General features: G+C 37.6%; 1 protein-coding gene across 1 annotated transcript in view; it reads right to left on the bottom strand.

The window, feature by feature from the left end:
• Positions 1 to 9,312: 9,312 nt before the first annotated feature.
• Positions 9,313 to 18,824, bottom strand: part of SLC27A6 (solute carrier family 27 member 6) — a 60,852-nt gene continuing 51,340 nt past the window's right edge. The window contains 6 exon segments of the mRNA XM_033111258.1: positions 9,313 to 9,840; positions 12,832 to 12,962; positions 14,086 to 14,183; positions 15,151 to 15,178; positions 15,181 to 15,298; positions 15,300 to 15,349. Coding sequence (XP_032967149.1) covers positions 9,664 to 9,840; positions 12,832 to 12,962; positions 14,086 to 14,183; positions 15,151 to 15,178; positions 15,181 to 15,298; positions 15,300 to 15,349 — 602 coding nt within the window. The 3' untranslated portion in view covers positions 9,313 to 9,663.

The following is an 18,824-nucleotide window of genomic DNA, read 5'->3' as shown; positions in this document are numbered from 1 at the left end:
GAAAGGACAACAACTTGAAGCTGAACGGCACCCTCCACAACTAAAATTGAAAGGACAACAAATTGACTTGGAAAAAAGGCCTGGAAGTACACACTGTTCCCCAATAAAGTCCTGTTCCCCTTCCCCAATAAAATCTTTAAAAAAAATATTATGTAGATAAATACTCTAAACTGTCTCAACCTTTTCCACAGACTCAAATCCCGTTCTCGTTACTAAATTTCAGATACACGCATATTATTAAAATCCTGAATTGATACAGAAATAGGCAGATGCTATTTGTGCTACCAGTTTTCTGATAAGTAGCCATTCATACCTCTTTCAGCAAAGTAAACATTGAAGAAGACGAGAAAACATGAGCGGTGACTGGCGAACGTATCAGCCCACAAACTCAGGTGCACAGGAAATGACACCAGTCTTTGGTCACTGTGATCACTTCGTGCTGGCATCTGCTGACTTGTCCATCATCCCATGAGCCCATCTGGTCAGCAGATCAGTGGCACATAAGTGGCAGCTGAGTCTTCCTTCTTCCCAACGTCAAACGTTTTTGCTTCAGTTCTTTCATTACTACAGTGCCCCTCTAAAAGGCTTGGAAAAATCCTTGGCTGTGCTCCCAAACCATGCTGGCAGAAGAAGAGTTTTCTCAGGCTGTCTCACACCCTTGTTGCCTAGACATGCAACAGGCAATTCCTACCTACACCACACATGTTGGATAAAGGGGCCCTTGAGCTCTTGTAGCCTCCCAGTGTTTTACTTGGACTGGGGTTCAGACCTCCCACCTGTGCTCTAATTAGGGTTTCTCTTGTTCTTTTCTTTCCTAGTATTTGGTCTCAGACATCAGCCAGCACACAGAGCCCATTCTCTGGGAATCACACCAATATCTAACCCTTTTGTATCTGCCCCGCCACTTCCTTGAATATACTCTCCAGAAAGAAGAAACTGACTGCCTTTGGAGCTTAGACTTCTGAAACTCAGAAATGAAGTACTGACTTCATGGTTCTGTGTTCTGCTACAATTAACAGGCCAACTTTGAGGTAATGGATGTCTCTTGCCTTAGCTGGTTGAGAGGGTAGTGAGGAGGCGATATGGGCCAAACAAAAGGGCTTCTCACTATAGAAACTCTAAGTTTTCTTCTCACTATAGAAGCTCTAAGTTTTGTCTTGCGTTATACCTTCTACCTGCTGGCTTGTATTTGCCTTAGGCCTGGAGAAGCGCCTGGAATGTAAAAACCATCTTAGCCTAAAAGCCATCTTGTCTTGCTTTGTACTTTGTACCTGCTGGCTTGTGTTTGTCTCCTAGGGGCTTATGATCAGTGGGTCTGGGCAGTGGGTCCAGAAGGCGGCCTGGGGGCCAGGATGTGTAGCCAGAGGGCTTGGTCATGCTCAGAAAGCCTTTGTTGCCGAGAGACAACACATTGAAAACCCCCTGAAGCGTTGAAGGGGGAACAGCCTCATTTACCCCCCTCCTATAACACTCCACACCCCTTTTTGCTCGGGGAGGTTATGGTCTTTTCTAGCCTGACCTCCCACGGCCCAAACACGTCAAATAAATCCTAATAGACCAATTTTGGTCTCCCGCAACTCATTCTTCCATCTGTGCCTAACACTGGTTATAATCATTTTTCAAATCAGTTTCTTAATCATAAATAATATATTGTTTTTAACCTGAATCATAAACATCTCCTACCTCCTGCTTCAGGTAATTACCCTAATGTCTGTTGACTATGGTCATTGCATTACAGTGATCTTTCCAGGCCTAGCTCCCCGGTGAACAACAACTGAATGACCAGTTAAACCAGAAGAAAGGCCAGGCTCCATGAAGCTGAACAATTTTTCATCATGCAGTCACCCTGTGTCAATGGCTTTGAATCCTGCATCTTGGGCCAACACTTTTAACTCTATTAACTAAAATCTAGCTCTCCTCATCTAGGGGCCATTACGATACAAGTGATGCCCCAACAAGAGTTCCACTATATCCCAACCACAGAGGTCAACCTGGTCCTCCAGGCGGATCTTGAGACCCCTTCCCCTCATCTAAGATCAGATAGGGTGAGAGTCCTGTGAATCCCCAATAGCTAGGGACAACGGCCACATTCAGCAGGAAGCAGATACAGAAGAAGAGATCTCCTGTTCCTCAATTTCCCATAGAGACTTACAGGGATCATGTCTCTCAAGGGGGGCATAAGGCAGGCAGTTAGAGACAGGAATTGGGTCTCCGAGATGCCTGGATAGGTCAGATAACATTCCTGCACGTCCAACATAGTCTATGGGAAATAACCGCTCAAAAGACCTCCCCTCTCCCCCCAAACGTGCCCTTGTTTACCATAACCATTAGCCATTGTCCATCACAGGTACCAATCAAGTGGCTCCATACCTAGAGAGAAAAGGCCCATTCTAGAAGAAAAGGAAATAAAAACTCCAAGACCTCACCAGTCAGAGCCTTTTGAGCCTTGCTTTTGCTGGGGGGCGGGGGGGGGGGGGGGCGGCTCCAAACCCTTTGGACTGTACGTTTCTTCTAATAATGAGCCCTTTAAGCCTTTGGGCCACTCCTTTGTGCTTTGCCCACTCCAAACTTTTGGAGGGTACTATCTCTTCTAAAAAACTTCTCTTTCACCACTTTACCTCTGTGTCTCATTCAATTCTTTGCTTGAGATGCCAAGAACCTGGACATTGTGCTGAGGAGGGCCTACCCCTGGCAACGTAGAGGCTAGGATCCCCAGTTTTCCTCCCCAAGGCCTGGGTTCGACCCCCAGTGTGGGAATCTAGTCCAGCCTGCCGGGTCGACCCCGGTGTGGGAGACAAGCCCGGACACCGCCATGTTCGACCCTGGATGTAGGAACCAAACCGGGACACTGTGCCAAGAAGGGCCTGTTCTTGGGTAACAGAGGGAGGGAGACGGGTGAAAGGTGGTTCCTGAGATGGAAAAAGGGGCCACAGGTTAAATCTGACAAGCTCAGGACCCTGCAAATAACCACATAAGAGGGTCTGAACATAAAAATTCCTAAGTAAAAGCGAATTGTGGCCAGTAGTCACATCCTTGGCTTGTGGCTTCCTTGAGAAAGGTCAATCTTTATCTTATCTGTTATCTTTTTGCATCTAAGATAACAGAGCCTTAGAATGTCAGAGTATTCTCTTTTTACAGACCCCCCAGGGGACACAAACCCACCACCTTAGAGTAGGAACCCACAAAATCCTTCATTGTTATCTTGTTCCCCAAATACTACCTCGATGTGCTATAAAAAACTGTTAATTATCCTGTACCCACCCATGTAAAAGAAGTATATGTCTCTCCATTTTACTTTTTATCCAATGACAGAGATCTCCCTGCTTTGCTTTCTCCCACGCCTTTAATCTACAGCCAATGGATTTCATGTAACCCTCCTCCTTTGATTCTAATGTATAAAATAAGTTGCAAAACGGCCATTTTCCGGAGCATCTTCTCAATCCATTGAGACTTTGCTTCCTGGCAAGTGTCGTTAGTTTGGCTCAAATAAACTCTTATAAGCTTTTTTTCTCTTAGGCTGGATTGTTTTTCATTAACACAGTGCAGAGTCTTAGTCTCAAACTCATAAGGACAAGGAAAAGGACAAATATGAGTGAATATTTGGAGAAGAAGCTCTTACATTATGTAGAATTCTTGAAAGTAGATGAGTTGTGAGGTGAAAAATGGCTTTTCTTGAGAGGGAATAGAATTAGAGAGTTAAATTCAGTCTGGAATAGAAATTTATCTGCTCAGGTGAAAGGTAAAAAAGTGCTAGTTAATTAACTAGTTTTTTAAAATATATGCGTAATTTTGTTTATTGTAATTTTTTCTTGATATAAGTTAAACTTTAGATTTTTAAAAGTGCTATGAGGAATGAAATGTGCTGGGGAAGAAAACAATTCACTCACATTTTTACAGCATGTTCTCTTTCGGTCACATGGGCACATGGTACTTGCAAAATTTTATCTCGGGAAAAAGAAAAAAAAATACAGAGAACTTAGCTTCCTCATCCTCTCCCCTTCTTACTGAAGATCAATTATAAACCTCAGATGTTACCGAATAGTACGAGAGGGAGTTTTCAGTCTCTTTTCTTAAATCAATATTTTTATATTGTTACTAAAGTAATACTTTTGTTTTGCTAGACAATGATTCATTTACTACAAAACTCCATTTGATCTAAATGTCTTTCTATGTTTTTCATATAGCAAACAACTAGATCATAATAACTTCAAATAATGTCCTCATTTTGGATTTAAATAGAGTATGAAGGTATTTTGATGCAGATAAAAAACAATGGACCATTCATACGTTTTTCTTTTAATAATTTAGCTTGCTTATCAACCACCAAATATTTGGTTAATGCCCGATTTACAACAGTAGGTTTGATTATTATCTTTGATATAAACCAATTAGTTCATATTTCTCCCTTACTGGGTTTTTTGGCAACATCAGAATGAATTGCCTGTTTTGTTTGCTAAACTCAGTCTGACAGAATTTATTCATTATATTATTGCCCTTTTGGCATAAGCTTTCAGGTATCACCTTCAATATTTTTAGCTTGTTTGCATTAAAATATAACATATAAGGTGGCTCCGTTGCGCAATGGATAGCGCATTGGACTTCTAAAATATAACATATAGTCTCAATACTGCAGCTTTTAATATATGGAGAATTTGCTTTAATTTTTCATTATGTCATTGACAATTTGTAAAACAGAAAATGGCATTTTTTTGACTCCAATGTCCACTGACAGAGAAGAATAGTACGTTCAAGAAATAGCACAAGCAAGAGTCAGGGTGAAAAAGGTAGTGAATAGTTACCGATTTCCTTTCCCGAATCTGGAAATGGAAGGGCTTCCATTGTCTTTTGCTTTCCGAATTTTGGTTTCTTGATTTAATCTGACATTTCAACTATGTATCCTCTTTGACTCAAATCTTTCTGGAGATAAGAGCACAGCTGTGTGATTACCGTCGGCTTTCTCTGTCACATTTCAACAGTGAGGTGAAAGGGTTGCACGTGTGAATGGGTTTCAAAGTGGACACAGCTGACCTTGTGAACAGTGTGGCTCCTCCTCCCATCGGGTTACTGCTGGAAGCCTTTATTACCTTAGTCCCCAGCCTCCAATACGACACAAAGGTTCTCCAGGCCAGAGCGCTTAACAATCATTTGTGCAGCTTTTAATATACAGATTCCCAGGTGCTACCCAGCTCTATTGAATCAGAAACTCTGGATGTAAGCCCTGGGAACTTGAATTTTTAACACCTCTCCCAGGATTCTGAACTCAGGCTATGTATTATATCCTGGTTTTTTAATTCTCATTCTCTAACTGTCCCTGCTGCCCAGACTTTCTTCTGGGCCGCGATGGAACTCAGATATGTGCACATCAAATTCCTTATAAACCCTCAATGTCTTATCAATCCCATCCCTCCATTATTTGCCTTATTAAAAACTTGCTCTCCCTGGAAGGACCCACTTTTCCTTTGGTCCACTGAAGTGAAGGCAGTAAACTCTCACATACCCTCACACATCTTGTGGTCAAGATGTGCTCCTTGTACTTCATGGTCTCTTCTGGACTATTATGCTTCCTGGTTCTGTGATCGTGCTTTAACTTTCTCATATCCTGGTACCTCTGAAGACTTCAAAGGGCTTCCAGCTTTCTTCTCTTTCCAATTCATGTCATCAGACAATTCCAATCTCCAATTGGATTTTGATTTTTTTCCCACTCTAATCATATTTTTCCATCTTTCATTCCTCACCCACGCCACTCCATTCAGATGCTGGGCCTACTCATATTTATTAGAAAATATACAAGTCATCAGATGAGAACACTGTCATTTTCATAGCATTCAAATAATGCATATGCCAATTGTCCTCATTTTTCTTGCCATGGGAATGAATGAATGTCCCTTTGAATATCAAAAGCCATTCTTACTATACATGTTCTGGAAGTCATGTTCTCTCCCCCTATTAAGAATTGTTCCTGATTATTCCCCTTTCTCTTTTGATTTAATCTCTCCTCTCCACCACATTATTTTCCTTAGCATATAAATATGCTCTGTCATTTTCCATATTTAAAAATACTTCCCTTTTCTAGAACTAGACAAGGTGATTTTAAAGTTTGTGTGGAAAAATAAACAGGAGAAACATCTAAGATACTATAGAAAAGGAAGAGCCATGAAGGGTAATGAGTCACATCAGATATTAAAACATACTATAAACCCTCAGCAATTAAAGCAGTGTGTTACTGGTTCACGACTAGAAAGACAGACCAATAGAAAGAGACCAAAAACTAGAACAAAGATAAAAATTTAGTAAACAATAACAGTGACATAAATAGAACAAAGATAAAAATTTAAATGAATGGTCTTGAGACAATAAGATTACAATCTGGAAAAGATAAATTAATACCACACACTACATATGAAGATAACTTCTAGATACATGAAATATTTAAATAAATAAAAAATCTCATAAAAATCACTGAAAGAAAATATAAACCATTTCTTTTGAATACCGGAGAGGTTAAAACCTTTCCAGTTTAATTCAAAATTCACAAACCAAGAAGGAAAGATAAAATATTTGACTACATAAATAGACAAAAGGAAGGAAAGGAAAAGAACAGGAAGGAAAGGAAAGAAAGAAGGAAGAGAAAGAGGAGACAGAGAAAGGAGATGGAGAGGGAGGGGAAGATGACAGAGAACAGGAGGGAAAGAGAAGAAGAAGAGTTAGGAGGAGGGGGAGGAGAAAGGGAAGAGAGAGAGAAGAAAAAAATCTGCTTGGGAAAAACACCACAAAATCAAAAGACAAATGAAAAAGTGGGGTAATATCTGCAACTCATATCACAGATAAGGGATAATCTCTTAAATAAAGATCTTTTAGCAAAGGTAAGTAACACAGTGAAAATAAAATAGACAAAGGTAATGAGCACAAACAGTTAAGAGAATATAATTCTTTAAGAGTATAAAAATGTCCAACTTTATTCATGATATGAGAAACACATACTGAAAGTACACTTAGCTTCTATTTTTCAATTATCAGATTGGCAAAATTCAAAGGTTTCACAACAGTTGGCAAGGGAATAGGGAAGCAGGCCCTCATGTATTGCTGATAGGAACGTAAAATTATATAACCCCACTGAATTCAGTTTAGCAATACCTATCTACACTATAAAAACATGGTCCAGCAATCTCATTTCTGGGAATTTATTCAACAGATGCACCTAGATGTTTACAGGAAGAAATATTTACAAGGTCATTAATTTGGGCATTGTAGTAGCACAATATTAGAAACAATCCAGGAGTGCATGAATAGGGAGCTGTTTAAATAAAGTGTAATATATGCACCAAAAACTACTATAAAAAATGAGGAAGCTCTCTGTATGTTAATTTGGAAAAGTCTCCCATGTATATTATTAAATATAAAAACTTCATGTACAGAATAGTATTTTATATGCTTAAAATGGGCACAGAAATAAGAATATGTATGCATACTTACTGTATCTTCATAAAGAAACACTGAAAATTTTCCCAATAAATGAATAAAATAAAAAGTGTTTATCTACCAAGGGTGGGAGACAAAGTCAGGATAAAACCAAGACTTATCAATGTATCTTTTCCTCTTGTTTTATTTGTTTCGTGTAAATCAAGATGGTCGAGTCAAAACAAAACATAAATAAAATATTTAAATTCTCTTTTGACTCCACATACTCCCCAAGGTTTTTATTTCTCTGTCCCTGTTTAATGTAAAATTTCATGAAAGAATTATCTCCACTTCCTCACCTACCATTCACTCTTCAGCCTATCCGAATCTGGTTGCTGCCTCCCCATCAGTCAAAAATTACTCTTGTTGAGGTCTTTAATGACATCCATTTTGCCAAATCCATGTAACTTCTTTCTAGCCTTGCCTTTCTAGATCAATCAGTATCATTCGACACTATTGACTATTGATAGGTCTGTGACACTCTAGAGCTCATTTGCCTCCTACTTCTCTGATCACTCCTGTGTTTCCATCTATACTTGAGCTGTGTGTATGTGTGTGTGTGTGTGTGTGTGTTACCTATATCTATTATCTACATCATCTATATTATCTATCATCTATTATCCATCTACCATCTATCTATCTACCTATCTATCTCTCTATCTCTCTATCATCTATTTAATCTATCTATCTGAGTTAAAGGAATTTGGCTTATATGATTGTAAGGGCTGGCAAGTCAGAAATCTCTAGGGCAGGCTGGCAGGCTGAAAACTTAGGCAAGATTTCTGCATTCCAGTCTTGAGGCAGAATTCTTTCTCTAGGAAACCTGTTTTTGCTCTTATGGCCTTCAATTGATTGGCTGAGGCCCATCCACAATTTGGAGGGTCATCTTTTTATTTCATGTCAACTGATTATACATTTAATCACATCTATAAAATACATTCACAGCAACAGCCAGACTAGTGTTTGCTCAAACAACTGCACACCATGGCCTACCCAAGGTGATGCATAAAACTCACCAAAACAAATAGTTCTATTTGGTTCCTCATTTCCACTTTTGCCTCATTTTCCACTCTGATTTCCACACAGCAGTTGGTGTAATCTTTTTCATAGTGTCTCTTCCATGATTAACTGATTTCCATTGATTCTTATTGCACTTGAAATAAAGCACAAACACTGCCTACAGGTCCATCGTCCACTCAGAGTTTTCTCCTCTACATTTACTTTGCTCCAGCCACTTGGAATACTTGCTTCCGTTCTGTGCATCCAACATGCCAAATTCTTTCCTCTTCTAGAGCCTCTGCATATACTTCTCTGATGTGTGATACATATTTGTCAATGAATGTATAATAAATAACCCCTCCTATGGAAGATAACTCACTCTGTTAAGAGACTCATTCATGTGCTTCCAGCTTGAAGCAAACACTGGAGTCTGGTGCTTCCAGATTGAGATAAATACAGTTGTGCTTATTACACTATCCTTGCAATACATTTCCCAGTTAACTACTCACAAATAAAACTGGAGTTATATTCTTGTCTATTCTTTTCCTGTATTATTATTAGTTTCTATAGCTCTATTGGATTTTATCATGAATTTGATCCCATTTATATATCTTCAAAAAATTTCTAAATGCTTCAGGCTTACCAGTTTTTCTGCTCTGTTGTTTCAAACTTTCATATTTCTTGTATCATCTCAATGTGAATTTAAGATAAGGGAGACAGGAGTTTGCATTGAGTCAGTTTCCTTTGACTAGAAATTTATAATCAGAACAAAATCTCAAAATATATATTAATGAAGATGATTTTATTGAATTACAGGACAGAGAACATAAAAATATTTGATTAAAATTTAATTATTGGCAAGAGAATCTAATTTATTCAAAATTAGAAACTTTAACTATTACAAAGTACATTTGTAGTAAGTATCTAAATTATTACCCACTTATTTATTACTTATAAGTTTTATGATTAAGGCAAATATTTAGTACTGAATCCCCAAATAGGTAAAAAGGACATCAACTAAAGTTTTTTAAATCAATTAAAACAAATTAAAGTTCTTAATTAAAGAAAAGCTTTAATTAAGGAAATATAGCACATGCTTAATTAATGTCAGTTCCTTTTTTCCATTTCATATTAAAGAACCACACACTTTCCTTTCACCTCTCCTAAGAAAGCATATGAAAACCCCATATATATTAAAAAAAAATCTTAAAGTTTGATCTCACCTAACATTATTTGATCATAAAGTTCTTTGGTCAATGGAACATAAGATTTTTTCAAGTTATCCATGAAGTAAAGTGGATCAGAAATTTTCAACGGACTAAATCCTTCTTGCACCAACTGAAGCTTCTTTGGTTTGAATGTCCCTGTAGTTTCCATCTTTTCCTATAAAGCAATTATCAGGATTAGTGGAATCATTTAATATTATATAAAATATATATAGAACATATTTAACAATATAGACTATAATATTGAGTTATGTATAACATTTTCATACCCAATGGCCATTTCTATTTACTACTAATAATTTAACATTAGAAATAAAAAATGCTCTCTAAAACATCTTCTCTGCTCTCATCCCTTTTCTCCCCTCTCCTACCCAACACTGTCATCAGAGAATTAGATTTGACTGTGTAGAAACACATATTCTTTTTTTACAAAATTGGAAGCTCATTGTTTCTATAATTTTATGTTCTGCTTTAAAAAAAAATGTACCATACCAGGTACATTTCCCCAGGTTAGGTAATTTTCATCAAAACAGCACTTTTAATGGTTTCATAAGGTCTCATCTAATTATAATATTTTAGTTAACCTCACTCTTATTCTTGAACTTAGAACATCAAAAAAATTTTACTACTATATATAACACTTTGAAGTACAACTTTCTACATAACATTTGTACATCTTTGATTACTCCCTAAGGATAAATTTCTGGGAATAAAATTCCTAAGTCAAAATATATGCAAATTCTAAGACTCTGATCACATATTCACCAAATTGTTTCTTAGAGAGGTTATAATAATTTGTGTTTCCACAGACGGAATGAAAGGACCAATTTAATTTCTTTGCAGCCATATTGGAGTAATATCACATTAAAATTTTTATTTTTTGTAATTTTAGTGGCAAGAGAATCCTTTCAAAATTTGTGCTGAACAGATTTTTAGTAATTGTTTTATTCATTTTGTCAGAAGTAACTTATTCTTTTGTTTATATCAAATCATTAGTTCATTTATTAAATAAATATTTTGACTGCCAACTAAGTGTCATGCATTATGCTAACTATAGCAAATACTCTAATAAACATAAAAGTCAGAGCCCAAGTGCTTTTAGTTGTTTAATGATGCTAAAATATTTTCTAAATTTGTACAAGACTGATTTAGTCTTCTAGAGTAGTCCTATGCCAAATATTTCTTCTGCTTAATAAAAGTGAATTTTAAGTTGCCCTAGGGGAAAAAATGTTTAAAATATTATTTGATTTGTCAACTTTCTATTCCATTAAAATACATTGTTTCTGGGGTGGTGTAGGAAGAGCAGGAGGGAGCTGGTGTGGTCATAAAAGGGCAGCATGAAGGATTCTTGCGGTGTTGAAATTGTTCATATCTTGACTGTCTTCATTGATGTGTAAAGCTACACAGCTGATAAGAGAACTTAATACTGGAGGGGTTCAGAACAGGCCTCTCCAAAATGTATCACTTTGACATGTGAATTATTTTGAGCTGAAAGTAATTGAGACCCTGTGGGTTCACAAGACACTTTTACCTCTCCCTTAAAGAATTTAAATTAGGGGCCTTGCCCATAATGAGTTATCACCAGAAATAACTTTTTATCACCTATCCATATGGCAGGGAAAACTTCTAATTACTGAACATCTGCTCTTCTTATTGTCCTGCAAATGACCTTCCTCCTCTCTGAAGTCCAGGAGCCTACCTCATCCTTAGCTCAGAATGCCTTATATGTCTCATTTTAACTTTCTGTCTCTGAACCTCTCTTGTATGTGGGGTCTCTGACTCTCTCAGGTATGTGGGGTTCCCATATGTACGTATGTAATTAAATTTGGTTATTTTCTCTTGTTAAACTGTCTCATGTCAATTTAATTATTAGACCAGCTGGAAGAATCTTGGCTGGAGAAAAATTTCTTCCTCCCCCACAATACACACACACATAAACACACAGACACACAGACACACACGCACACACACACGCACACACATACACTTGAGTACAGAGAAAAGTTTAATAAGATGGATAGATTGTATCAATGTCAATATCCTGGTTGTAATAGTTTTGAAAAATGTTACCACTGGAGGAAACCAAGTAAAGAATACACAGGATCTCTCTCTATTATTTTTTTTTACTCTCATGTGGAGTCTCCATGTGACCCCACAATTATCTCAAAAACTTTTTTCAATTAAAAATGTGTCACTTCTGCTTTATATTTACTTACCTTTAGTATTTGAGACTACTGTTATGAAAATAATCTGAGATAATGTGTAAAAGTTCTTAAAAATAAAAAAAATATTATGTAAATGAAATATGTATTATGACAGTTCAGATAATGTGTCCCATTGGTCAAACAGTGACTTGACCATGAGGATTGCTCAGCAAATTATTTAAAAATGAACAAACATGACACCATCTGTTGCTCTACTGGAGATTTAATAGCAACATGACAAGTGTATCTGGAAAAATTCTGTGTTTGGGTGTTAAGAGGTGATGAGTACTAGCTTTGGGAAATTATATTTGAAGCACAGTATTAAATAAATGAATGGCTGAAAAAAATGAGCAAGCAAAGTTACCCAGTAGCTGAGTAAATTTATTTTCTTTTTACTGTGCTCTATTCTAGTAACCTACCAAGAGAGCGCCCACCTCTCAAAACAAATAAATTCAGAATTCCTCCAAAATATAAAATCCCAGAGGGAAGTTAGACAGAATGAGGACAAAGATTAAAAGCAGAATTGCTTAAAGCAGTTGCTTTTAAGTTCTGCACACATCCTACAGATACCTTGATGTCAGCTTGGCAGAAACTAATTTTAGGCACAGAGTGCCAGATATTTTCACAAGGCAAGTGTAAGATATGCTTTGGCTTGCCACTATCTATGGGGCCACCATTTTTGCTCTTGAGGTCTTGATTGAAGAGGAAGAGAGCAATTCCAAATTAGGACAAAGAGAAAGACATCCTAGCATTTCATCAAATTCCCCCTTCTATAATTAGGCTTAAAATATGGCATAAATTAGTATCCCCAAGTCTTTTTCATTGTTCTTGAAATTCTCTAATATAAATAAAATGCACATATTATTGAAAGGATAAAATATTATTTTGTAATTAAACCATCTCTTGGATTCCTGGTCTTAAATTTGATGGGTAAGTAAAATTACCTGAATTCTTAAAAATCGTGGGCAGGCGTACACTGGCAGAAATGTTACAACTTGTTGATAAACTTTTCCCAAGTCTAAAGACTTATTTGGTTTTAAAATAATAGAAGCCATTCCTGTTTTTCCTTCACATTCTGAAAAAAAGTTTGAAACAGAGTCAATTTTATAAGTACTTGGTGAATTTTTAAAATAATCCTGTAAATTGCATATTAATTGTTGTAAACAGAGACATTAACTTTATTGCAACAAGAACAGTGCAACAGTATCATGAATGAGTGAGTCCTTCCCTGAGCATATGATTTATTCCCTAGAAATAATTAGGAACAGGGAAAGGCAGAGTCTATCCTAACTATCTATGCTACAAAAATGAAATCGATGGAATGGAAAACATCATAAATGATCCATAATTTGCATCCTACCAACATCAATACAAAACATTGAGGAAAAATCTATTTAAAGGCAAACATGTTACAGAGAAATGTCCATGTTAAGTATCAATGAAAAAAATAAAGGACATATTTTCAAGTTAAGAAACTAGAGACAGTATTTCCATAACTAATTCCACAGATTGCTTACTGCTTATCATGCCACCAATCGATCCTTCCAGGAGATCAGAATTTCCTGGACCATTTCTCCAGCACCTAATGGTTAGCTAGTAGAGTAAGCATCTCCTTCCTTTGCTCCCCTATCCACAGTCCCCCAGACCCCCCCATATAAGCATTAGTTGAAAAATACTGTCATTTGTAAAAAAAAAAAAAAAAAATAGACAGTGAAGGGGAATCCTGTGATTTCGAGTTGATCATTTTTATTTACCAATCCTAAAACGCCTATTTATAAAGATAAATGAGGCCAAATTTTAAAATAATTTTTAAAAAAATACAACTTAACTACAAATTAGTGTTGTTGAACATTTAAACTAGAACATGTTTCTATTTAGTGGCATGTATAAATTCTAGTCTTAAAGAGAAAAATAATAGACTATTGAAAAGCTGTAACCTATTGTCAAGCAGTGACTCACTGACCAGGGTTTTTAAGCTTTGCTGAAAAACACACACAAACATTAAAATTCATTGGATACCTTTCCCCTGATGTGCCCGTGAAGTTTGTTAGCTTGGTCCAGGGCATTATTTGCCAAGACGAGACTACAACAATCATTTAATATATAAAAAATAAAATGTTGAATTAGTAAGTTTGTAGCAAAACTAAATAAAAGTTCTCTTTTTGAGAATCCTTCCAAAACCCAGAATATATTCCTACCTGGCACAGACACACCATAGACGTTTGATTCCTGTATGAAATCCAGCATTCCAAGAACATCAGCAACCTCTGTGGTTGCAACGTTTTCCCCTTTCCATCTAAATAAAAAGCAAGTGCCAGTTAGAGTACCTATATTTGAAGTACTAGGTACTCAGTTTTAGTGCCGTGCATTTGGCTCTGTGCAAGCATCTAATAACCAAAAATAATGGCAGCTTTCAAAATGAAAGGCATTTTCTAAAGAAGCATTTTGTTGATAAGTCAACAAGATTAGTATGCTTTTTAGTTAAAATTACTTTACTATGTCTCACTGGTATAAATTGCTTACTGTCAGTGTTTTTGTAATGTAATAACAGTTAAGTACAAACATTTCCCTATCTCTAATGAAAGAGATAAGAAAAAAACAAAATTAAAAGGAAAGCTATAGTTGTCTTTCATTGTACTGACCTCCTTTAATTTCTAGGGATTAATCCCTTTGAATCTTTTAGCGTATATTTTAATTAAAATAATTTTACATGAAGTGAGCTCCTAACATAGCACAAGGAGGTAAGGAAGTAAGTATAATTCGTTCAAGCATTTTTGGCATGTCTACTGTCTGTCTTTCATTGTTCTATAGTCACTGGTTAGTAAAGTAAAATAATTTCATGAGCCTAAAATAATTTTAAGTAATTAAAAATGAAAATAATAGAAAGGGAAATTTTGCCATTTCATTATTTTTATCATTAGGTCAAGAATTATACCATATTTGACCAAACTGGTTTTCTGTTTTAACCCTACCATTTAGACTTCACATCTACCTGTTTGATATACTACAGAAAGGAGCTCACTAATTTGGATTAATGGATTCATTAAAATAATTATAAAAATTGACATCAAAATTTAACTTATGTTCAATCTGGAAACAGATAGCCGATTTTTTCATTTTTAAATGGGGAAACATGACTGAGTAAAAGGCCTCTGTCTTCCCTGAAGATAAAGGGCATGTGATTTATAATGTTCCCATAGAGCCTTGGTCAGAGCTCGGCTCACAATTACAGAACAATTAGTGCAACTGATGATACTTCAGACCTGAAAGTGTCTCCAATACGGTCCCAAAATAAAGGAAATTCTCCTTATCTTGGACCATTAAATCTCCAGTGTTAAAGTAAACATCTCCCTTCTTAAAAACATCACAAAGCAATTTCTTTTCCGTGTGCTTCTTATTCCCAGCATAACCCAAAGAAGGGATTCTTTTCATTCACTTGAGAAATTAGAAGTCCAGGCTCTCCTGAAAGAAAAAGGTATTCTTCAGTAATCTGATCAAAACTATTATTATACACACCATGCATTATGTACCTAAATTATATCTGAGCAACACAGCCAGTGTTACCTATCTTACTTTCCTTTGAACTTATTTTATTATATTTGACATTACCTGTTCTGGGTGCTTACAGGACAACTACATATTCTTCCACTTTGGAAAAACTAACAAAAAGGAAATGAATGTAAAAAGAGGTATATTATTTCACATTCTGGGTGGGTAGACCAATGGCTAGTTTCTTTTAGATTATACTACTGATAATAAATAATGACAACTATGCTATAAACAACCATAATAATAATTTTAATAAGGATATGATAGTACTATAGCAATATTTATTTATTGGGTATTTATTACGCATGTAGCAAGCTCCATGAGCCCTTTTATTCTTCACAGATATCCTTTGAAATTGATAATTATAATCCCTATTTCACAGGGAAAGAACCAGGGCCTAAAAGGGTAAAGTTACCAAAGTCCAACAGATAGAAAGCAATGGACCTAGAACTCAAATTCAAGTCTCAATGATTTTGCCTTAAGGTTTTTGAATAGTACCATCTCTGATCTAATTAACATGTTATTAGAAGTCAGGAAAATATTTTAATCCTCTGGGATGTTAGTCTGGAAATCCTTGACGGGCAAGAGATGAGATATGAAATTCATTAGTTTTACTTCAAATGAATCAAGATTTCGCCCAGCAATCTGCAAGGTGGAAAACCACTTCTAAGAGAAGGGGAGAAGACAAAGGGAGCAGCAATCACTGCCTCAGAAGATCCCAAGGCCATTGTTGACTTGCTTTGCCCCCTGTGAAGAGAGACAACATCCAGGCGAGAGTTAGATGGGGTTGAATTGCAGTAATTTATGTCATTTTAACCGTCTCTATTCAACTCCCATCACCCCCAGTCCTTCTGGGCATTCTGATTTCCAAGGGCACACACGCTACTGGCCTGAACAAGCCTTCTCTGCTACAGAACAGGCCCCTCACTGTCACCATCGTCACCAGCACCATCATGAACATCATCATGGTAATCACTGTCATTACTACACGTATTGGGCACTTTCTGGGTACCAGTCACTATTCTGAGAGCTTTACAAATGTATCCCCTCTGATGCTCATCACAAACCTGTAAGACAGGCCCTCCTGTGATCTTCATCTACAGCTGAAGAAACCGAGGAATAAAAAGCAACTTGCCCACTGTCACACAGCTGCCAAACATTGGGGTTGACATTTGTTTTTTAATCAGGTCCATCTCACTACAAAGCCTTTCCTGCATTGCCTATTCCATCGGTCTACATTCCCTGTATTTCAGAATTTTTCCAGGCCTCATATTTCTCTTAAAATTTATTTTGTTTTTCTTCTTCAACACACAAACTGACAGTTTCTTCCCTGAGAAATCAATTATTGCAAATGCTTAAAAAGACTGTAGTGCATTCTTACCTATCCATGATAGGCATAATTTAAAGCAAAACATGATGCTTTAATAGAAACAGAAAATATCTAGTAACCCATAATGAGAATTGCAAAATAGTAAAGCAGATATTTGGGGACAATCCACTTTTTAAGTAACTCCAAGGTTATGTAAGCATTGGATTCAAATTCCAATTTCAGATATTATTGTAATTGTAATACTAAATGAAACACACTAATAAAGTGTGTTTAAATAAAGTTCTTGTGATTTGCAGTCAAGATGGTGGAGTAGGTAAATGCTGTGCTTGCCTCCTCTCAGGACCGCATGAAAATTACCACTAAACAACCATCATTTTAAATTGCCTCATGTATAGCTGAACAAATGTCTTAACAACTAAGGATATACAGAAGAAGACATGTCAAAACTGGTAGGAGGGGTGGAGATGCATAATAGGATGGTCCCACACCCACGTGTGGCAGTTAAAAATTGGGAGGGATATCATGGCTGCGGAGGTTCCCCCTGGAGGAGCGAGGGGTCCCAGCCTCTCTCCAGCTCAGGGTTCCAGTGCCAGGAAGAGAAGTCCCCACAATTTCTGGCTATGAAAACCAGTGGAAATTGTGGCTGAGTGAGACAAAGGGCAGCTGCAGTCCCAGGCGCTGCTCTTAAAGGGACTGCGCACAGATTTGCTCACTAATGGACTCACTGGCTCTGAGCTGCAGCACTGCGGCAACAGCTCAAAAGGCACCAGGGACTTACAAGGAGGAGCTGAGCAACCCGGCTTCAGGGTGAGGATTGGAGGGGCTGCTTTCTCCCAGACAGAAGTGCTGGCAGAATCCACTGTTCCTTTGCTGAGACCTCCCCCTTCCCAACGTGCAGACATAGGTGGTCCCCATATATGAATCTCCATCAACCTGGCTAATACTGTTTGCCCTGCTCCGGTGATTCCTTGAGACCCTGTACCACCCAACTTGCCAGCCCACCCAAGCTGCTTCCAGTGTTTATTCCATCCAAAAGATCTGTCTTGACTCCTGCTGCAGACTTTTCTAAAATCTCTCAAAGGTTCTCAAAACCCAAAACAAGCAGCATCTGGCCTCCACACGCCCTGTACCTCTTGCTAAGCAGCCCGAAGCTGGGCATTGGTGGCAACTGCCTTCGGTTTGAGAGTTGGCCTCTCCCAGGCACTTCCAAGCCCAGTACAGGTGGCAGCCATCTGCGGATTGCTTTGTGGATCATCCCAAGGAGCCCTGGGCAGGCCACAGGCTGCGGCTGAACTTGACCTGAGGCGGACCCCCTCCCAGGAGAACCACTCCACTGCCTCCATGAACAACACACCCAAAGGGCAGACTGGGCCAGCACCAGAGCCCTGCTAAAGTGAATCCTGCTCCACAGGGTCAGCCCCTGCACCACAACTCCTCCACTGTAGTCACAGCCAGTTCTCCCACTGATGTGCAAACAGCAACCAAGATTCAACTATAACTGGAGGACACACTCAACCTACACAAGGAATACAAGGGACACATCTGCAGTGCCTGGCTCAGGTGACCAGGGAGACTGTGCTACGGGGCATCACAGGACACCTACTACATAAGTCCACTCTCCTAAGACTGGGAGACATAGCAGCTCTCCCCAACACGTAGAAACAAACACAAGTAGGGAGCCAAAATGGGGACACAAAGAAAGGTGTCTCAAATGGACAAACAGAACAAAACTCTAGAAGAACTAAACAAAATGGAGACAAGCAATCTACCAGAGGCAGAGTTTAAAACACAGGTTATAAGGATGCCTAGTGATCTCAGGGAGAACTTCAACAAAGAGATAGGAAACATAAAAATGGAGATAGAAAAAATATGAAAAAAGGACCTGTCAGAAGTGAAGAATACAATGACTGAAATGAAGAATATATTAGAGGGAATCAATAGTAGGAGAGATGAAAAGATCAAATCAGTGATTTAGAAGATAAGGTACAACAAAATACCCAATTACAACAGCAAAAAGAAAGAAGAATCCTAAAATATGAGTATAGTTTAAGGGCTCTC

The sequence above is a fragment of the Rhinolophus ferrumequinum genome, chromosome 7 (genome assembly GCF_004115265.2).
Source record: "Rhinolophus ferrumequinum isolate MPI-CBG mRhiFer1 chromosome 7, mRhiFer1_v1.p, whole genome shotgun sequence".
In the NCBI taxonomy this organism is placed as follows: domain Eukaryota; kingdom Metazoa; phylum Chordata; class Mammalia; order Chiroptera; family Rhinolophidae; genus Rhinolophus; species Rhinolophus ferrumequinum.
The sequence above is the reverse complement of the archived record's forward strand: the minus strand, read 5'-3'. Positions and strand labels throughout refer to the sequence as shown.